Source organism: Penicillium griseofulvum (assembly GCF_001561935.1).
Source record: "Penicillium griseofulvum strain PG3 chromosome Unknown contig_95, whole genome shotgun sequence".
In the NCBI taxonomy this organism is placed as follows: domain Eukaryota; kingdom Fungi; phylum Ascomycota; class Eurotiomycetes; order Eurotiales; family Aspergillaceae; genus Penicillium; species Penicillium griseofulvum.
The window spans coordinates 662,651-675,168 of record NW_024467454.1 but is presented as its reverse complement, the minus strand read 5'-3'; the positions used below and the strand labels follow the sequence as shown (position 1 = coordinate 675,168).

Here is a 12,518-nt window from a genome sequence, read left to right as displayed (position 1 = left end):
TTCTTTCTGATAAGCGATTGACTTCATCTCTCCCAAAAATACGCTTTTTAAATTGATCTTTGATGCGGAGAGTCTGTCATCATGAGTGACTACTCATCATTGAAAGTGGCTGATCTGAAGGCCGAGTGCAAGAAGCGCGGCATCCCTCAGACTGGTCTTCGCCTTAAGCAGCAATTCATTGATAAACTGGTTGAGCTTGACTCACAAACAAACCAAATTCCGACCGAAGCAGCAGCTCCAGCAGAAGAATCCACCGAATCACAGCCATCTGCGCCAGATGCTGTGCCGCAAGCAAAGTCGCAGCCCGAAGAATTAGAGAATGAACAGCCCGAGCAACCAAAGGAAGAATCAATCCAACAAAACGAGGAAACAACAGCACCTGTGTCAGTGTCGGACGGAGCTCATGATGCACAAATGCAAATAGACCAGTCGGCCCAAGGAGAGGCAGTTTCGGCAGCCGATGTGAAATCGCAAAAAGTGGAAGAGACCGTGACACCTGCGGACGCACAAACAAAGTCAAAGACCCCTGAAAATGAAAAAAATGCAGCTGTGCCTTCCCAGCTACAAATGGATGAAGCAGCCCAAGATACGAAACAGGAGGAGTCCGTAAAGGCTCAAGAAACATCGATTACGTCTGCTGCCCAGACCTCAGAGGTTGACACTGGGATATCGACACCTCTCCCAGTTGAAGAAGCATTGGAGGATACACGCAAACGGAAGCGCCGCAGCCAAAGCCCGGCGCCTACTCTAGAAGAGATTGCGAATAGGAAGGCTCGTGCAAAGGAAACAGCCCCGCAGGCGTTGGTGAAAGATGGTGAGGTGTCTGTTTCTCGTGATGAAGGGCTTAGTGATTTAAAGTCTGAAGATCGAAAGGCAGCAGAGGACCACACAGACAAACAACCTATTGAGACGCAAGCAGATTCTCACAAAGCCCCCACCAAGCAAGACGCTCGGTTCCGCAACCTATTTCCACCTACCGATGCATCATCCCAACCCGACTCACCCCCCAAAGATATCACAATGCAGGATGCAGACACCACCCCCGCATTGCACGCTGCAACTTCTGCCCTCTACATCGACGGCCTTATGCGCCCACTACAGCCGGCTGCACTCCGCAAACACCTGGCAAGCCTTGCATCTGCCTCTGGGACCACTGATTCTGATCCCATCATTGACTTCCATCTCGACGCTATCAAAACTCACTGTTTTGTGAGTTTCACCAGTCTCGCAGCAGCCTCGCGGGTTCGTTCTGCTGTCCATGGGACTGTGTGGCCCAACGAGCGCAACCGCAAGAATCTCCGAGCAGATTTTATTCCTGATGAGAAGATCAAGGAATGGATTGAGATAGAAGAGAAATCCCGTGACCGCCCTGGCGCTGCTGCCCGTTGGGAAGTGAGATATGAGACATCTGATGACGGAACCACGGCTACCCTCGCCGAGGTGGGCTCCGCCCCCTCAGGCAGACGTGAATCAGGTTTCAACCGTACTCCTCCATTGGGCCCGCGCGCCGATCTTGAGCAGCTTGACCGTCGCCCCTCAAACGTACCTCCTGCGGCTCCCGTTCCGTCACGACCTGGACAAGGGTTCAAACCTCTGGATGAATTGTTCGAATCTACCACTACGAAACCTAAGCTGTACTACCTTCCTGTTCCACGTCCCGTTGCCGACAAACGTCTGGACCAATTTGATGAGCTGATCAAGAAGGGCTCATTCCCGCGCCGTGGTGGTGATGAGATGCGGCGAATTACTTTCGAAGATGATGATAAGTTCGTGGACATCGGCCCCGAACGATTCACACCTGGACCTCGGCCTGGTCGTGGACGGGGACGCGGTGGACGACGTGGGGATTCATGGCGCTCTTGAACTTTTATAAAGCATGCAGTTGACCGCCGTGATCATGTACAATAAAATTTTACTGCGAAATGCTAAATATCAAAAGTATCAACTCCAAATATCAAAGAATCCTAAGTATCCCAAATATCGAAAGGGTCCACCCAACAGGGCTGTAAAGCCAAGAAAAAATAAAAATAGACCAAAAAACTAAGCCTTTCAGCTTCCGACGATCCCAGGGAAATCGGGGCATTTCTGACTGACAGGTGATAAGCCAAGAACGCCCATATTCTTGTCTTCCAACGTTGTTTGTATAGTTGAGTTTCCTCAATATTTCAAATTGCTTGAATTTTGGTGGCGTCTTCCCCTGTCGATCCGGATAAGAGATAAAGGGGGAAAAAGGTTCACTCCATCAACAAAGTCCTCTTCGCCATTTTCATCCCAGCAACGATGGGCTGGCCAGTGTGTAATACCACAGAGGCTGAAGCCAGTGTGTCCTTCCCTTGAATGCCTAGGCCTTTTGCAGTGACTGATCGGAATTAGTTGAGGAGATTCCTCTCTGGGATGGCGGCATTACATTTCATGCTCTGGCGCTCCTGGTGGGCGGCGCTTGTGCTATAATCGCCTGTATTGTCTCTTTGGTCTTGATTCTGCTACATGCCACACATTACAGCAAGCCGATCGAACAGCGACAGTGAGTTCCCTTCTCCAGGCAGTTAAAGCGTCCTAAGAGCATTGTTGACATGACCCTCGTCTCACAGTATTATCCGTATCCTATTTATGGTCCCCGTCTATTCCCTCGTCGCATGGCTCAGCATATTCTTCTACCATGATGCCGTCTACTTTAAGGTCCTCGGCGACTGTTATGAAGCGTTCTGTATCTCCGCCTTCTTCTCGCTCATGTGCCACTATATCGCCCCGGACCTACACAGCCAGAAGGATTACTTCCGTGGGATTCAGCCAAAGGAGTGGCTCTGGCCGTTGAGTTGGCTTCAAAAATGCTGCGGTGGCGAGCGCATTTGGCGAACTCCGCGCAGTGGATTGACATGGTTCAATGTAAGATGGACTTGAGCAGATGTTGAGGAATTATAGGTGCTGATTATCGTACAGATTGTCTGGGTCGGCGTTTTTCAATACTGTCTTATGCGTGTTCTTATGACCATCGTTGCGGTTGTCGCACAGGCTTTCGGGGTATACTGCGAGGAGTCGCTGAGTCCCGCATTTGCACATATCTGGGTATGTCTGAAGTGCTGACCAAATCTTGGGTCTCATCTTCTATCGATCCGCTACTAATCTATTGTTAGACCATTGTCATTGAATCGGTTTCGGTCACCATCGCTATGTATTGTCTGATCCAGTTCTACCACCAGACCAGCCAAGACATCAAGCAACATCAGCCATTTTTGAAGATCCTGTCGATTAAGCTTGTTATTTTCCTGTCATTCTGGCAGTCAGTAAGTCTTAACATAATTCCCCAATGAAGATTGGTTTATTAACTCATGTTTCCACAATTTAGACACTCATCAACCTTCTCGTCTCCGAAGGTGCTATTTCAGCGACGAATAAAATGGCCATGAACGATCTCAAAGTCGGCCTTCCAGAGCTGATGATCAACTGTGAGATGGCTATATTTGCCATACTTCATCTTTGGGCCTTCTCATGGAAGTCTTACACCCTCGCCAACCAGTCAAGCGAAGTGACTGATTTCTACGGCAATGGCAAGGCTGTATACCAAGGCGGACGCTATGGCATAAGGGCGCTATTTGATGCCATGAACCCATTGGACCTTTTCAAAGCGATTGGTCGAAGTGCGCGCTGGCTGTTCGTCGGCCGCAAAAGCCGTACGCTGGACCCCAGTTATCAGCCTCAACAGTCATTCGGCCTCCAGCCACCCCAAGAGGGCAGTGAACTCACCGAACATGGAACAGCTTACCATGGCGCCTCAACTGTCATTCCCGGAGGCCGAACGGGCCGTTATGGCGAAACGCCCTACGAAGAAGGCGAGGTGCTTCTCGCTCACGCACAACCTAACCCTGAGATCGCGCCGGGCACTTCGCCATATGCGTCGGACTTAGATGACCATGCTCAAAACCCATCAACTGGCTTCTACAGGCGAAGCTCGTCACCATATGGAGCCGCTTCGCTTCACAGCAATGACAATTTGTACTCGGAATCGCCGGTCCACCCATACCCGTCCAACGGTCCTCTCCGTGAACAAGTCCCTATGCCCATGCCGGATCCTTACCACCCTCCTCCTCCATACCCTACCACCCATCATCCATGATCTATATCTATGATTCAATTATGACTTGGCGTGAACATCTCATATTGGCAGCGCTTGCTTTGATATGCATGTTTCCCCTGTGATTGACCTGCGAGCATCTCACTCTTACCTCACGCTACCCACGAGCACTTCGAGATTTTGCGCTTTTACTTTTCTCTTTATGTCCTGTTTGGATAGGTATGGATACCCGCCTGTTTACATAGCGGCATGTTTTTGTATTTCTTTTATTCCCCTTTCCTTTTTTTACCTCTATTGTCATATCACCATCGGTGGACATTATCTACCTAGCATCCCTGTGGGTTTACATTTCTTGTACAGTATCGTTCGTCTGGACCTGACCTCTGGTGTCACCAATTGAACAGGGGAAAAATGAAGAATAATCATATCAAAGTTCGTTATCTCGTCTAAATAGCCTTGACATGGGCTCAAAAAGAAGCACCATCTAAGCAAAGTAGGTAAAAGCATAGGTCCAGGATCCGGCGTATAGCAATTTGCGCGGGTATTTTCATGGGCTGACCGTGGAAATAGTCAAGTACTGGCTACTATCACGGATACATCCCACTTCCAGGACCCCCACGCCCACCCTGGCTATAGAACTCATCATTGAAGCTCCTTTGGAGCATAGATGGATCCTTGCGGGCGGTGGCTACGCGTGCGGACTGAACGACTGCAGATTTGCGGCCGAGTTCGCGCATGGCCTTGACGTTGTCGCCAAGTTGGCCAAGGAGCGAAATCAATAGGACGTCGTTGTTCTGCGAAAGTACTTCAGTGGAGAAGGTGCTTTGCTCCGACGGAGAGAGGATGGACAGGTGCGAGAGGAGAGAGTTGATGTTGCGGAGGATTGGGTGTGACAGCTTAGTCATAGATGTATTGTCCTTTGATCGATCTGAGGTGAAATCCTCTTCTGAGAGACTGGATAGGTAGGATTTGATGAGGAAGATGCGGGATTCGAGGGTGCGAACGGCATTGAGACGAGTGCTGAGGCTTGCGATTACTTTCAAGTCAATTAGTATCAACCATCCAACTAACGGTTATGTTCAGATTGTGAAAACTTACGCTCCTCTTCCTCTTGTGAGAGTTCAACCTGTGAGCTCTGCTTATTAGACTCTGTTTGTTCTGTCTGCTGCGCACGCTTGTTTGGTTCTTGTGTCGCATTCAAAGAAGCGGTGCCAGAAGCCTGAACAATAGTATCAATGCCAATCATCTCTGATTCTCCTGTCTCCATTGAGTAGGGCAGCTCCCTGAATTTGATATTCAGCCCCGGCTCCTCGCCATCAACCTGCATGTCTTTGTTTGCATCTGGGGCGGCATCGCCTTCATGGACGCTCTCGTACACGGTCAGAGGAAGCTTGCCGCCGCTTGAACTTGAATCTTGAAGCTGTGAGGGATGGAAGGCGAGGAAGACGGCAGATTCGTTATAGTCCTGGAGGATCTGTCGGTGGAGGGGAAGATGGGCGTCGTTCGGCCCGGACGATGGCGCGGTTGACCACCATCCAACAAGGTCGAGAGCAGGGTTTTTGTGCACATCCTTGACTATGGTATGGTTAATTTGGACTCGCTAGGAGGAAGAGTAATTGATCTTGTAAGGTGTTCCACGTACACTGCTGAAGACGCTCTTCAAACCATGCTGCTGGTAAAATAACCTCATCATTCAGCCCGCAAGTAACCGGGCACTCGAACGCATGCTCAAGTGTAATTTCCCGTCCATTCTGCTGGCCCATGAGAGCACCAATTATCGGCCCATGCTGCTGTCGGGCAGCATGTCGGGTAATTTGGTCGGAGATAGTAAGGAGAACGAGTGGGTGCAGCTGGATATGGAGACCCGAATCAGACGACTTCTGAGAGACTAGACACTGTGGAGGCTCCATAACTGTAGTTTGCAATCCTGGGACGTCGAGGAACTTCTGGTGAGGGACAGAGTAATAGATACTCTTGGTTGATGCGGTCATGTTTGGTCGGTTTGATGATGATCCCTGAGGCGGTGAGCCCTGAGGGGGAAGTGAGCTTTCCCCGCGACGCGAAGGGCAAGCTTCACCTGTCGCAAACACTTCCATTTCGATTTGAGTCTGTGACTGGGTTTTTTGGAAGAACTGAAGTTATTCCAACAAATCACAATGTCAGTCCCTTCGACTTTTGATGCAGTGAGAGCACACCTCGCTCAAGTCCAGGAGAACCCCTCCACGGCGTTGGACATTCCCCTCATCGACAAGTTGAAGTTGCAACTAGTCGAATCCACCGCCCCTGTGGTCCCTGCGACCCTCCTATCCCAAATTTCGGCCCTTCTTCCCATCTTGCAAGAAGACCCCACGCCTATTACAACCCTCGGAATCACAGCTACTTCCTACTTCACATTCACCGATCTCCAATCTATCGATCCTCCGATCAATCTTGTCGCTGGCTTCAAAGCCCCATCACCACCAATCAACATCCTAGCCCTTTCGCTATTGGCTAAAGCCGGACGAAAACATTGTGAAGCTGCCATAGTCGCAGGAGATGCAAACTTGGTGGCTTCACTCGTGGAGCTGTGGCTTTCAACACCTTCGGCTGAGGTCGCACAGGCAGCACTCGACACACTATGGGCGCTTTTAGAGGTTGATGTCGCTAATCATCTGGAAAATGGAGAATATGAGCATACTGGCGGTGAAAATCATGCAGGACAGGGACTCTTTTGGAGGAGGGTCTTCACCGATAAGGATGTCTACGGTCGATTGTTCGGGCTATGCAGCCTTCAGAGTGATGCCCCTGGCGATCTCTCCAAACGCGAGAGAACACTCGCACAGGGAAGACTAATGACACTCCTAGTGAAGGCTGGAAAACTACGCTGGGACATCATCTCAACCGCGCAAGTACCGGAAATCGAGGCTAAATACCAGAGCAACAGTCTCTTGCATTTTGCAACCTGTCATATGGTCGAAGTGGGCGACATCCTGATGCATATGACGCTAATGAACTTCTTCCGCGAGTTACTAGAGATTGATGGGCCGGGCCTCGTCGCTCGTCGCTCTGTCCAGTCTACTTCCACCTTCTCATCCCCTGCCCTCGACTTCCTTGTCGCACACAAGCTGCATTCCAAAGTGCTGACTTATTATCTCGATGAGTCAAAGCTGGACCCAGTGGATCTTCTTTACCTATCAGGCCCAATCATGGCATATGTGGCTCGGTACGCCGAGATGTATCCGAACCACTTATTGCAGAACCCCTCAACCCTACTTGATGGAATTATCTCCCGTATTAACAGATCTCTCGCCATTCCTACAGCTCAATGGGCACATGGTGAAGTACCCACAGGTCACCTGGCGATTTTAGCTTCGCTTCCCCGAGTGCTTCTCGTAGAAGCGGCCAAGCATGGCGCCAACCCAGTTCTCACAATTCCCACAAACCCCCCAAATGCCGAGGCTCTGGATGTTCTTGCAAAAATTTTCCACGGGCCTAGGCGAACTGGCATTTCTGAATCAATGAATTTAAACACATCCGGCGCAACCCCAACTGACTGGGACCGCGAAGCAGCTGCAGCGCGCATCCTCTACCTCTTCTATGTGAACCAACACCCTACTTTCTGGGACAATGTCGTGGGCGCTGCCGACATCCTAGTGATGAAAGATATTGCTTTGTCGGCCATCATTTTCATGAGGGCTATTACAACAGCGAACTGGAAACCCTCACCTTCAGCGCCTGTCACTCCGAAACGATCACGGTTCCAGCTGCCCTCCGAAGAGGATCTAGGTCAGCTATCCCCAGCTACCAGTGGATTTTTACCCACATCAGGAGCATGGGCAGTTCTCACTCCGCCTGCTCTTACCACCCTTCTTCCGTATCTCTTCAAGCCACCTCGCTCCTATGCAGAGTTCGTCGGGGGTGGTGCAGGTGATTCCCAGAGTATTGTTTGGAAAGTTGCCACTGCAAAGCACGATGTTCTCGTAGCTCTGCACCGTCGATTGCAAGAAACGGATGGTGAGATGGAAGGATTCGAAGATATCATGCGAACACTACAACAGCGTGTGAACGAGGGTCCCTGGGGACCTCTGCAATCTGGCGGTACTCAGGTAATGACTGCGGGACTGTGAAGTTGCGATACATTTGAAGAACACAGGATCTAGCTTAGTGACTCTCATGTAGTCTGTACAATTAAAACAATTTCAAGTTCAATGGTGTATTCTGGACGGAAGTAGAAACATTGAAGTAAAGATCTGCGCTTGTTATCTTAGCGCCTACGCGGGGAAGCATTTAGGGATTTTGCCAGTCCTGTCGCTGTTTCGGGTGGGCGGTGAAAAGAAATATATTTTTCTGGAGTCATGATCATCTATCCGCAATTATATCATGAGAAATGATCCATATTTGTTAACTCGTATAAATTGACATTTTATTACCACAGTTATGTCACGTCGTGGGGGACCAAAGGGCAAAAAGCCCCCTGGTACTGAGTTTACCTGGGACGCCGACCCTGGCGGGGAGCCGGACACAGCTCCTACCCCGTTGTACCCTGTATGTTTGCTTATTTGCCTGGCTTCTTGGCCTGGCTCCCCGGGAAATCTTCCTCTTGCGATGCACCCATCTCCATCATGCCGAAATCTACAGAGCCTAACTCAATCCGTCCGCAGAAATATACTGTCCCCTTTGCTCGGAAGTTGAGCCCCGCAGAACAAACCCAGGTAGACTACTACCGAGAGTTGCGCGAAACCTTTCACGAGGGACCCTTCTACTCTGTTCTTGATGCGTCATCTTCCAGCGCCAAAAAAGGCAGCGCCGCGCGCGCCAATTTTGACGCTTTCCATGGCATGCCCACTTATTCCGGCCGTTATCAAAAGAAACGACGCACCCTTCCAAAGATCACGGGACGGTCTTATTGTAAGTTCATCTTACGAGCGCTAGTGTTGCTCCGGCTTCAGACGACTAACCCGCATCCTTGGATCGTCTAGTCTTGAAGTTCTTTCCCCGCGAGCTATGGCAAACCCTCCAGCCAAATTTCCGACCCGACGCGTCCCTGGATGGCTACCAGACCCAGGTCTCGGCCGCTGGAGTGAAGCGTGGCTTTGAAGATGAAGAAGACGAAACTGGACCTTCGAAGCGCACGGCCGGCGGCGAAGACGAGGAGGAAGGTGAAGCAGATGCAGATGAAACCGCATTGATTGAGGGTGAAGATGAACAGGAAGAGGAAATTATGGATGACGACTTCTCTGAAGATGATGATGAAATGGGCGGCGATTACAATGCCGAACAGTACTTCGATGATGGAGAAGATGATATGGGTGATGAAGACGGTGGAGGTGGCGGCGGCGACGATGACTTCTGAAAAGCAGATTCACGATACCCTTTTTTCTTTCAATTTAGCCTTACTACGGCTATTCAGCGATCTGATTTATCACTCTTTGGCATGTCCATTGTACCTATTCAATGCCACAGTGGATTGTTCAGTGTGTTCGGTGCAGATAACTCCCCGGTAACCCAAGCCATTAGGATATTTGAAGATTGACCACTTCGCATACTCCGCGAAGGAAGCAGCAAGAACCCACAACCTCTCCAAGGGCTACTAGGCAACCTTCAAGGCCAGGCTTTTTCATTTTTGGTCAACAAAAAGACAGTTCTAGAGCAAAGGCTGGCCAGTATAAGGTCTCGCAGTTAGCCTACCCTGATATCTGCACCCCCTCCATCTTGGGCTTAGTCCCTCTGGCAGGCTTGTTCAATTAAGTATGAAAAGCATCACGCCCCTGGCATTTCATCCCTTTATCCCCCTTAACGCCCATATATTCTACACTTTGTATGGAAAGATCGACTCTGGTAGGCGGTAGATCCGGCGGTGGATATTTTCGATAAGATTGATTGGCCTTTGGGTGACGTCAGCCGATTTTTGGAGGGGCAGAGCAAAGACTGTTCAGACACTTCGACATCAGAGCGCAGAATGGGCGACACCGAAAGCCCACGTCCCTTAGAGCGGTCCGTGCTCATTTTATATGGCTCTGAAACAGGCAATGCGCAGGAAGTGGCCGAGGAATTAGGCGCCTTGACCGAGCGGCTCCGTTTTGCGACACATGTATCTGAGTTGAATCAATGCAAGCCAGTATGTACTTCTCTGCAATGACCGCCCAAAAGTCTAATACCAATGGGACTGTAGGAATTCCTACTCTCATACACACTCACCATATTTGTGACCTCGACTACCGGTCAAGGCGATTTTCCAGCCAATGCACGGTCTTTTTGGAAGTCGCTCTTGCTGAAGAAGCTACCTGCTACCTTTTTGAATGGCGTAAACTTCACTTGTTTTGGGCTGGGAGATAGCTCATATCCCAAGTATGGAAGCTATATCAACCGTGGGTTTCAATGGCTGATTGTGATAGATTCAATTGGGCGATACGCAAGCTCTATAAACGGCTGTTACAACTTGGTGCAAATGAAATCTACCCCACGGGCGAAGCAGACCAGCAACATCCAGAAGAGTCAGTATTATTTTGATTCTCATGCTAAACATCTGTTCACGACTTATATGGCTTGTTACCAGACTCGAGGGAACGTTCCTACCATGGATGACGGATTTCCGAAAACATTTACTGGATAGACATCCTCTTCCTGCCGGACAACACCCAATCCCGGACGATGTGCACCTCCCACCAAAGTGGAGGCTGCAGTTGACGGAGGAGGGCGATGTTGTCCCAATACCCCAAGCCGCCGTTGCAAATGAACATCAAGCTTCTACGGATGAATATCCGGGACTACATTACCTGGACTATGACTCCAGACCCATCCCACACTCGCTATCTGCGACATTGACCGAAAATCGTCGCGTAACTCCACAAAAGCATTGGCAAGATGTGCGCCGCATTACCCTGGCCGTCCCAGACGCTGTTTCTTACGTTCCCGGGGACATGATCGCTATCACACCCAAAAGTTCCGCAATTGATGTTCAAAGCCTTATTGACTTGATGGGTTGGAACGACCAGGCAGATCGACGAATCTCTCTGGTTCCAACAGGAGATATTCCATCACCACCACCCATTCCGGGCCTTAACTCATATCCCAACCTCACCCTCCGTGCCCTCCTCACAGACTATCTGGACATCAAGGGGATTCCCCGCCGATCCTTCTTCTCCACAATTGCACACTATACCCACGATGAAAGGCACAAAGAACGGTTATTAGAATTTACAAATCCGGAATATCTTGACGAGCTATGGGATTACACAACACGCCCGCGACGTAGTATACTTGAGATCCTGCATGAGTTCGACACTGTCAAAATTCCCTGGGAACACGCGATATCTGTTCTCCCGGCTATGCGCGCCCGCCAATTTAGCATTGCCAGTGGCGGAAAACGCAAGCAGACTACTGATGGCAACACACAATTCGAACTGCTTATCGCCATTGTCAAATACCAGACAGTGATCAAGAGAATTCGCGAGGGAGTCTGTACCAAGTATCTCTCAGTCCTCCGGCCAGGTAGCACCCTTCGAATCCAGCTCCAGCCGGGCGGTCTCAAGTCTTCAGTTCAGCAACTGACCGCAGCAACCGTGCTCATTGGACCGGGCACTGGAGTTGCCCCCCTGCGCTCCATGCTCTGGGAGAAAGCCGCACTTGTGCAGGCCTACCGCGAGCAAAACCCCGGCGTCAATCCACCAATTGGCCCTACCGTTCTTCTATACGGAGGCCGAAACCGAGAGTCTGATTTCTTCTTTGAGGAAGAGTGGACAGAGCTCAGCAAGCTCATCCCATTGCAGGTGCTTACTGCCTTTTCGCGTGATCAGCAACGCAAGATCTACGTGCAAGATACCGTGCGCGAGAACTTCTCGCTCTTCTTCCGTCTGTTGCATGATATGCAAGGGTCCGTTTATATTTGTGGTTCCTCAGGTCGCATGCCTCAAGCTGTGCGTGAAGCTCTCATTGAGGCTTTCCAGCATGGAGGAGCGTCTTCATCGGGGCAGCCTTTCACCCGTTCCCAGGCTGAGGGGTATCTCATTGCCATGGAGCAGAGCGGCCGGTATAAACAAGAAACTTGGTGATTGGTGTGGATAATTGGTTTGCATCACAGCGGAATATGAACCATTTTCCACGCACATGTACATGTACATGTACATGTATCTAGGGAAAGGCCGTAGATGTACATAGGCCGTGGGTGTACATATCGGCAGAGTTGGGAAACCTAGGAAGATTACCATCTACGATGCAATACAATTTTAAGGTTTACGCAATCATGGACAGCTTCAAGTTTATTATGCCATTTACTTGACAATACCTCTGCATATAACCGTGTATGTTATCATTTTAGGCCTCTCTATTGCTTAAGGAACTAAGCCTGGAGGATATATTGTTCTTTTTGCATTTGTATATCTAATTTATGACTATACCAATCAATTACAGTATGTTATTCTTATAAGAGTGTTGTCAAATGCGAAATAATGATCATTGTCGAACATGT

At 49.8% G+C, this 12,518-nt stretch overlaps 5 protein-coding genes across 5 annotated transcripts; 4 read left to right on the top strand and 1 right to left on the bottom strand.

The window, feature by feature from the left end:
• Positions 1–81: 81 nt before the first annotated feature.
• Positions 82–1,863, top strand: PGRI_057730 (SAP domain protein; the record flags this gene model as incomplete). Its single annotated transcript, XM_040793486.1, has 1 exon — positions 82–1,863. The coding sequence occupies one exon, from the start codon at positions 82–84 to the stop codon at positions 1,861–1,863; it is 1,782 nt and encodes a 593-aa protein (XP_040648341.1).
• Positions 1,864–2,280: 417 nt separating this feature from the next.
• On the top strand, positions 2,281–4,114 carry PGRI_057720 (OSTA/TMEM184 family protein; the record flags this gene model as incomplete). The annotated part of the gene is made up of 6 exons (XM_040793485.1): positions 2,281–2,320; positions 2,374–2,524; positions 2,592–2,886; positions 2,941–3,066; positions 3,135–3,284; positions 3,347–4,114. The coding sequence occupies 6 exons, from the start codon at positions 2,281–2,283 to the stop codon at positions 4,112–4,114; spliced, it is 1,530 nt and encodes a 509-aa protein (XP_040648340.1).
• Positions 4,115–4,659: 545 nt separating this feature from the next.
• Positions 4,660–6,168, bottom strand: PGRI_057710 (COP9 signalosome complex subunit 6; the record flags this gene model as incomplete). Its single annotated transcript, XM_040793484.1, has 3 exons — positions 4,660–5,108; positions 5,171–5,647; positions 5,715–6,168. 3 exons carry the CDS (start codon positions 6,166–6,168, stop codon positions 4,660–4,662), a joined length of 1,380 nt encoding a protein of 459 aa, XP_040648339.1.
• A 60-nt stretch (positions 6,169–6,228) lies between these two features.
• On the top strand, positions 6,229–9,404 carry PGRI_057700 (RPC7 family DNA-directed RNA polymerase III subunit; the record flags this gene model as incomplete). The annotated part of the gene is made up of 4 exons (XM_040793483.1): positions 6,229–8,149; positions 8,487–8,596; positions 8,713–8,959; positions 9,031–9,404. 4 exons carry the CDS (start codon positions 6,229–6,231, stop codon positions 9,402–9,404), a joined length of 2,652 nt encoding a protein of 883 aa, XP_040648338.1.
• A 606-nt stretch (positions 9,405–10,010) lies between these two features.
• tah18 (NAPDH-dependent diflavin reductase) lies at positions 10,011–12,102 on the top strand (the record flags this gene model as incomplete). The annotated part of the gene is made up of 4 exons (XM_040793482.1): positions 10,011–10,169; positions 10,224–10,399; positions 10,447–10,545; positions 10,608–12,102. 4 exons carry the CDS (start codon positions 10,011–10,013, stop codon positions 12,100–12,102), a joined length of 1,929 nt encoding a protein of 642 aa, XP_040648337.1.
• Between the last annotated feature and the right edge of the window lie 416 nt (positions 12,103–12,518).